At 43.2% G+C, this 8,583-nt stretch overlaps 1 protein-coding gene across 1 annotated transcript in view; it reads right to left on the reverse strand.

The window, feature by feature from the left end:
• Positions 1-7,844: 7,844 nt before the first annotated feature.
• Dna2 (DNA replication helicase/nuclease 2) overlaps positions 7,845-8,583 on the reverse strand; it is a 30,842-nt gene continuing 30,103 nt past the window's right edge. Inside the window, exon 21 of the mRNA XM_013017094.1 lies at positions 7,845-8,211. Coding sequence (XP_012872548.1) covers positions 8,143-8,211 — 69 coding nt within the window. The 3' untranslated portion in view covers positions 7,845-8,142. The remainder of the gene's footprint in view (positions 8,212-8,583) is intronic.

The following is an 8,583-nucleotide window of genomic DNA, read 5'->3' on the forward strand; positions in this document are numbered from 1 at the left end:
CCCCAGGCATTTCCAGCCCACCCGGACAGGTGCACGGGGTGCACCGGGCAGGCAACTCGGGGGACAGGGACAGGGTCAGAGAACAGACTGGATGGGAAGGCGATTGGAGCCACCTCCATGGAGGGGCTGGGCTCCATCAGTGCATCGAAATGCTCGGCTTCGGTCTTCCCAGATGGAGAGCTTTCAGAAAATCCGACAAAATTGACAGTGCATAGAGGTCCGCTCGGAAATTAGATCCAAATCACATTGAAATCTGTAACTACCCTGGTTTATAAGAAGCAATGAGCAATGATCTCATTAATCAAGGGAAAGAGACGAGGAGGGGGAGGGGAAAGGCAGTGCTTTCTCATTTCAGGAAGGGGGAATCAAAACAACGAAACAATAGTCAGATGACACTCGATTTGAGTTGTATTCATTTGGGGAAAAAAAATTAAGCTATTTACTTTTTCAGATTTTCAGCTGTTTAGACTGTAATTGGGCTAGAAAAATACCAGTACTTGGGCAGGGCCCTGAGTTCCAACTGGGGATTGTTGGATTGTTGGACAGTATTTCACAAAAAAGGCAATGTTTTTTCTCTTTATTAGTTTGGCCAGTATCAAGGTCTAGTACTATGCTTTTTGTTTTTAAATTTTTCTGAGTTAATCATATATGGATAAAAATGCAGTTTCATGCATTGTATGCCTGTAAATCTAGGTATTCAGGAAGCTGAGATCTGAAGATTGTGGTTCAAAGCCAACCTAGACAGGAATGTCCATGAGACTGGTATCTCCAGTTAACCACCAAAAAGTCAGAAATAGAGCTATGCCTTAAGCTGTGGCTCAGATGGTAGAGCACTAACCTGGAGCAGAAGAAAACAATACCAAAAACAAACAAAAATCTAAGAAACAGTACCAAAAGTTCAAGATTTACTTATTCACAGATTTACTTATAAAATCAATAGTGGCATAGATCAAGTGTGAAACACAGCCACCCTCTCAGGAAAGGACCCAAACCCCAACCAGTTTTTCCTGAGGTAAACCCTACTCTGTTTTATTCTGTTTTTTTTTGGGGGGGGGGGAGTTGGTTGGTGGTGGTCTTGAACTCTGGGCTTGGACGCTGTCCCTGTGCTGTGTTCTTCAGCTCAAGGCAAATGCTCTACCATTTGAGCCACTGAACTACTTCTGGTTTGGAGATAAGTCGCATGGATTTTCCTGCCTCAGCTGGCTTTGAACAGTGATCCTCAGATCTCATGTCCTTGTTTTTTTGCACTATCACCACCAACCTAGATATGTGCCTCCAAACAATGAAGCTTATTCTTGCCTGTTTATAAACTTACCGCAAATGGAATACTGCATGACTTTGTTACTTATTTCTTTTGCTCATTGTCACATGTTTGAGAGTCCATGGAGAGTTTCCAGGTTCCAAGTGTTGCCAGGTAGCACATCCATCTTCGCATGAGTAAATCTCTAGTTAAGTCTACAAATACTGGGAAATCAGGTATGCCTTTCTTTTAGCTAAGTAAAGCCAAATTGTCTTCAGAACTTTTTTCAATAGCTAATGCCAGCAGCTCACACCTATAATCCTAACTGGGATTTGGAAGATTGTGGTTCCAAGCCAGACAGAGCAGAAAAGTTTGCTTGACTCCATCTCCAAAACAACCAACAAAAGCAGGGCATGAGACATGGCTCAAGTGGTGGAGTTTCAGCTCAACAAGCAAGTGAAGCTAGTGGAAGGCCCTGAGTTCAAGATCTGGAACTGGCAAAAACAAAACACAGCAATCTAGATCATAATATACCAAACCACAGTTAATTACTAAAGGATGATGACATCATTTGGGGTTTTTGTTTTTGGTGCCAGTCCTGGGACTTGAACTTGGGGCCTGAATGCTGTCCCCTGAGCTTTTATGCTCAAGGTTTAGCACTCTACCACTTTAAGCCATGGCTCCATTGCTGGCTTTTTGGTAATTAACTGGAAATAAGAATCTCATGGATAGCTGGGCACCTGTGGCTCACGCCTGTAATCCTAGCTACTCAGGAGGCTGAGATCTGAGAATCACAGTTCAAAGCCAGCCCAGGCAGGAAAGTCCATAAGACTCTTATCTCCAAAAAAACACTAGAAAACCGGAAGTAGTGCTGTGGCTCAAGTGGTAGAGTGCTTGCTTTGAGCTGAAGAGCACAGGGACAGTGCCCAGGCCGAGTTCAAGCCCCACGACCGACCAAAAAAAAAAAAAAAGAATCTCATGGACTTTCCTACCTGGGTTGGTATCAAACCTTGATCTAGGGATCAAGGTTTGAATAGCTAGGCCCAGATGACATAGTAATTTCAAGATGGTTGAAACTGTTTTCTGGACTTTATAATACTGAATAGGAACAAAGATGCCAGAAAGTGGGCCAAAGACAAGGGCTCACTGAACAAATCTGAGAGCAAGGTCAAAAAGAAGTGATCCAAGGAAAGCATACAGGACAAGCTGAACCACCAGTAACAAAGCTCCCAACTAGAAGTTATAACCCCAGCTGTGGCCTCGGAGACTGAACATTTCCAGTTCCCTGTCAAGGTCACACTTGCAAAAACAACTAATGACTCACAAAGCTAGTTTCAATGCATAACAGCTCAAGCAATCTACCCAGAAAACCCAGGATAGAGATGGGCCTGCTGTTGCTGCTGCTTGCTGCATGAACAGATCTAATCAACTACACATGAAAAATATAAATTGTCAAAAATTTATTTTATTTTTTTGTGTACTGGTACTGATGCTTTAACTCAGGGATTAGGTGTTGTACCTTAGCTTTTTTTACTCAAAACTGGTACCCTACTCTTTGAGCTATACCCCTACTTCTGGTTTTTTGCTGATTGATTGGAGATGAGTCTCACAGACTTTTCTGCAAGGACTGGCTTTGAACTTCAATACTCATCGCTCAGCCTCCTTAGTAGCTAAGATTGAAGGCATGATTCACTGGCAGTGGGCCCAAAATTCATTTTCCAGCAAGGTACAGTGACTCACACATGTAATCTCAGATGCTTAGAAGGCAATCATCAGAAGGATGTGACTTGAAGGCAGCATGGGGAAACCCCATTTCAACCAATAAAAATGCCTGTCATCTCAGTTATGTAGGAGACAGAAGTAGGTGGACTGCTATCAAAGCCTGCCCAGGGGAAAACTGGAGTCATGGAGAGATAAGGAACTGGAGTCATGACATTAGTAGAACACCTGCCAGCTGAGGGCAAAGCCCTGAGTTCAAACCCCAGTACTGCCAAAAAAAAAAGAATTCTGGGGCTGAGAAGGTGGCCCAAGTGGTAGAGCACTAGCCTTGAGCTGAAGAGCTGAGGGATAGTGCCAAGGCCCACAGTTCAGGCCCCGTGACTGACCAAAAAAGAAAAAAAAAATAATGCATTTTCCAAATTCTGTAGTGTTTAAAACCCTCACTGAAGTCATATACTCTTCTATAATTAGAAGCAAAAAAATGTTCTAAAGAAAGGAAAATTATTCCAAGACATTTAATCTAAAGGAACTGTGAGATGGTATTTACTGAGATAGGGATCACAAGAAGGCAATAAATGAAAATGGAAATTTCCAGATTCACTACTACATCTATAAAGTACTCAAAAAATATTCTGAAGGGGCTGGGAAGGTGGCTCAGTGGTAGAGCGCTTGCCTTGCATGCCTGAGGCCCTGGGTTCGATTCCTCAGCACCACATAAGCAAAAAGAAAAAAGCCGGAAGTAGTGCTGTGACTCAAGTGGTAGAGAGCTAGCCTTGAGTTGAAGAGCTGAGGGACAGCGCCCAGGCCCAGAGTTCAGGCCCCACAATCGGACCTAAAAAAAAAAAAAATATTCTGAAGATACAAACTAAATTAAGGCGTTCTATAACTAGAATCTGGCAGGCAGCAAGGGCAGGATACAGGTTTGGTAAATAGCCACAAAAATAATGGCTGAAGCCAGAAAAAGAACTAGACTAGGTGTGGCTCAAACCCTAGCGCCACACGAAAGAAAAAAAATAAAGACAATCAGAAGATGGGCACCAGTAACTCATGCCTATAATTCTAGCTTCTCAAGAGGCTGAGAAATGAGGTTCAAAGTCAGCCTGTGACTCTCATCTCTAAGTAAAACCAAGAAAATGGAAGTGGAGTGTGGCACAAGTGGTAGAGCGTCAGCCTTAAGCAAAAAAGCTAAGGGACAGTACCCAAGTTCTGAGTTCAAGTCCTAGGACCTGCACAGAGAGACACACACAGAGAGAGACAGAGAGAAAATATGAATCAGAGCAGAAACAGACCTTCAGGGAGGATCTACCTCTTGAGGGTAAGGGATGAGGAAAAAAGGAATGAGAGAGGAAGTGACATTCAAGGGTGAGGAGGTACGATCATACAGAGCTCTGAATATCAACCCAGAACTGTGGGTGGTCTCAAATCAAGTTTTACAGTGGAAGGTTTATTGACAAGGCAGCCAAAAATATCCTTAAAGCTGGGAGCTGGTGGCTCACACCTGTAATCCTAGCTACTCAGGAGGCTGAGATCTGAGGATCTCGGTTCAAAGCTGGGCAGGAAAGTCCGTGAGACTCTTATCTCTGATAAACCTCTAGAAAACCGGAAGTGGTGCTGTGGCTCAAGCGGTAGAGCACTAGCCTTGAGCTGAAGAACTGAGGGACAGCGCTCAGGCCAGAGTTCAAGCCCCACGACCCTTAATGCTTGGCTGGAGAGCAAGTTTCTCTGCCAGAGGTGGGGAAAGATAGGGTTTGAAGGTTGATTTCCCTACTCTGATGGGTGAAAGATGGTGATTAAGAAGGAATTGGCCAGGTGCCAGTGTCTCATGCTTGTAATCCAAGCTACTCTGAGGATCTGAGATCTGAGGATCATGGTTCAAAGCCAACCGGGTCAGGAAAGTCTGAGACTCATCTCTCCAGTTAACCACCAGAAAAGCAGAAGTGGCACTGTGGCTCAAGTGGTACAGTACTCACCTTGAGCTGAAGAGCTCAGAGGCCCAGGCCCAGAGTTCAAGCCCCATGATGGACCAAAAAAAAAAAAAAAAGGAGGAATTGGTCATCTTGCAACTGCACAATCAAATTTCAACTGCATCATGACCCACATATCAGAGACATTATCTATAGCTCTAAAATTAGTAGGTTGGGGTTTTTTGTTTTTTGGCCAGTCCTGGGCTTGAATTCTGGGTCTGGGCGCTGTCCCTCAGCTCTTCAGCTCAAGGCTAGCTCTCTACCACTTGAGCCACAACACCACTTCTGGCTTTTTTTTTTTTTCTGCTTATGTGGTGCTGAGGAATGGAACCCAGGGCCTCCTGCATTCAAGGCAAGCGCTCTACCACTGAGCCACCTTCCCAGCCCTAGTAGGTTGTTTTGTTTGTTAGATTTCTTGTTGGTGGTGGTGGTGGTAATCTTGAAACTTAAGACTCAGGGCCTGGGTGCTGTCCCGGAGCTGTTTTTGTTCAAGACTAGTGCTCTACCACTTGGAGCCACAGCTCTACTTCCAGGTTTTGAGTGGATAACTGGAGTCTCGCTGGGACTTTTCTGTCTGGGCTAGCTTTGAACTGCAATCCTCAAATATCAGCCTCCTTAAGTAGCTAGGATTACAGGCATGAGCCACTGGCACCCAGCTATTTGTCTGTTGAAACGGTCTTGCTGTATAGCTCAGACTGGTCTCAAACTCACAGTCCTCCAGCCCTCAGACTCCCAAGTGCTAAAATTAAAATAGTTGTTTTTCGGAGTTACTGAACTAAGAGCAGGTGATGTGAGCTGTAGGAGAAGCAGCCATAGCTAGAAGGCTTTGCAAGAACTAACAGTTAAATCTGGAGAGATTCCTCAGGTTTTTCCTCCATTTCAAACCGCATGCTGTCTTCCAGTGTGAAAGTTTCAGTTTCACAAGTGAAGGCTCAAATAGGCTAGTAGTCCTTTGATATGGAACTTCACAGTGACGTCAGACATCTGCCTACTAACATCAAAACAGTATTCTGCTCAGAGGTCAGCTTCCACTAGTCCCAAGCCTCTGATTCTTAGCACTCTATGTAAAGAGACATGCCCTAGTTCTTTCAGGTAGTTAAATGGCTGGGCGCTCACAGCTAACACCTAACAGTGAGCATGTATGCCACCCATCTGGCAGCAGCTTCCTTTCCCCCTCACGGTCTGAAACAACCACTGACAAGAACATTAGGCAACACTGACGCTGGCCATTAGTTGCTACTAACAATGAGTAACACAGCAAGATCTAGAAGTACAAAACAATTTATTAAATAAAACCTTCAGGCAGTCACTAAAAAACAAAAGGTAAACGGAACAACTAACATCCACTAAAAAAAAAATGTAAAAGGACTTTCCCTCAGGAACATGGAGGCCCTGAGCTCTGACCTGTCCCCAAACCAAAGACAATCATGGTGAGGTAATGTGTGTCACAGAACATCTTTACACAAAAAGGGACAACTGAGCAATGCCCCTAAGGAGACAAACATGAGTGAAAATGTGGATATGCTTTGTCATCAATTAAGGGAAAAAAAAATCTCTAAAGAGGAATCATTATTTTCTTTTATACCAAATTCTCTAGAATTCTGAAATATTGAACACTGAAAACTAGAAAAGGGTCATAGAGGAGAATAAGGAATTCATTCAATGTAGGCAGTTTGTAAGTTATTATTTCAAGTGTGGTTTAAGTGAAAGCATATCTGATATTAATAAGCAAAATCAGAAAAACTCAGAAAAATGGCCTTTGGATCAGGGACCTTGGAACTCAAAGAATCCCATCTGTGTTGCAGCAGCATAAGACTGAGGTCAGACAATAGAAACAAGTTGACTTTTGTAGTAGTTGTTGTTGTTTATGGGGCTTGAACTTATTAGGGCCTAGGCGCTGTCCCTGAGCCTCTTGATACTCAAGACTAGCAATCTACCACTTGGAACCACAGTGCCACTTCCAATTTTTGAGTGGCTCATTGGAGATAAGAGTCTCATGGGGACTTTTCTGCCCAGGCTGGCTTCAAACACCGATCCTCAGATCTCAGCCCCCTGAGTAGCTAGGATTACAGGCATGAGCCACCAGTACCCGGCAACAAATTGACTTTTGCACTCCTGCTCAGCTCTTAGGTTCCTGGTGCTGCTCTTTGACTTGAGCTATGCCTCTTACTTTTCATTTTGTGCCAGCTAACTGGAGATAAGAGTCTTGAGTATTTGTCTGCATGGGAACCTCAGTTCTCACAGCTCAGTGTCCTTAGCACTTGGCGCCCAACTTACAAACTGACTTTTCTTATCTAGCTTTGCAAATTATCATTCATGATTCTCACTGAAAAATCAAATAAATACATTTTTTGGAAAGGTCAACTATCAGTTACATACAAAGCTGGCAAAAGTTTTATCCAATTTTTTCTAGGTCATATGAAAATATAGTTGAAATAACTATATACTTCCCACAATTTAGGTGATAGCTGTTCTTTTTTTTTTTTAACTCAAGGCTTGGACACTGTCCTTGAGCCTCACTGTATTCAAGGCTAGAGGTCTACCAGTTGAGCCACAGAGCCACTTCAGGGTTTTTCTGAGTGGTTTATTGGAGATCATTGTCTCATGGACTTTTCTACCCAGGCTGGCTTTGAACCATGGCCCTCAGATCTCAGCCTCTTGAGCAGAATTACAGGCAGGAGCCTCCAGCACCCAGCAATATAGCTGTTCTTTTCTGTTTGTTTTTTGTTGTTGTTGTTGTTGTTGTGGGTACTGGGCTTGAACTCTGGGCCTGGGAGCTGTCCCTTAGCTCTTCAGCTCAAGGCTAGCTTGAGCCACAGCACCACTTTTGGTTTTCTGGTGATCCATTGGAGATAAGAGATAAAAGTCTAACAATGTTTCCTGCCCTAGCTAGCTTTGAACCTCAATTCTCAGATCTCAGCCTCCTGAGTAGCTAGGACTACAGGTGTGAGCCACCAGCACCCAGAATAGTTGTTCTTAAATATGGTTAAATGCCCTATATGGTGACAGAATTTTGTGTTTAATATGATCAAGTCAAAAAGTAGAAAATAAAAAACTGGAACTATGCAAGAGTACATATACATCATTCGTAACATTTGGGTAAAAGTCAACTTTAGAGCTTAACAAGTGCTGCTATTGCAGTAAACAGAAGTTACAATATTAGACCTTAGCTAGAAAGCCCCCTGCTAAGTATAACAAGGCCAGGAAAACAATGATGTTTTATTTTTTTTGAAAATCCCCCAGTACATAACAGAGACTTTCATGTTCTCTTGATGGAAGATCAATGATGTAAAATGAATTAAGGAATATGTATTTAACACAGAATACTTACCAAAAAACTCACTTATGACATCATTTCATATTTTGCATTTTGGCTTACAGGAATACAAAAAATATGAAGATCATTATGATGTTCTACAGATAATTATATGCTTTAGCAATAAGATTCATTTTGTTTTTTGGTGGTTGTGGGGTTTCAATTTAGGCCTGTGCTTGCGGGGAAAGAACCAGAAGAGGGGGCTGGGAAGGTAGCTCAGCGGTAGAGTGCATGCCTTGCAACCATGAGGCCCTGGGTTCGATTCCTCAGCACCACATAAACAGAAAAAGCCAGAAGTGGCACTGTGGCACCAGTGGTAGAGCGCTAGCCTTGAGCTGAAGAGC

The sequence above is a fragment of the Dipodomys ordii genome, unplaced genomic scaffold, assembly GCF_000151885.1.
Source record: "Dipodomys ordii isolate 6190 unplaced genomic scaffold, Dord_2.0 Scaffold34, whole genome shotgun sequence".
In the NCBI taxonomy this organism is placed as follows: Eukaryota; Metazoa; Chordata; class Mammalia; order Rodentia; family Heteromyidae; genus Dipodomys; species Dipodomys ordii.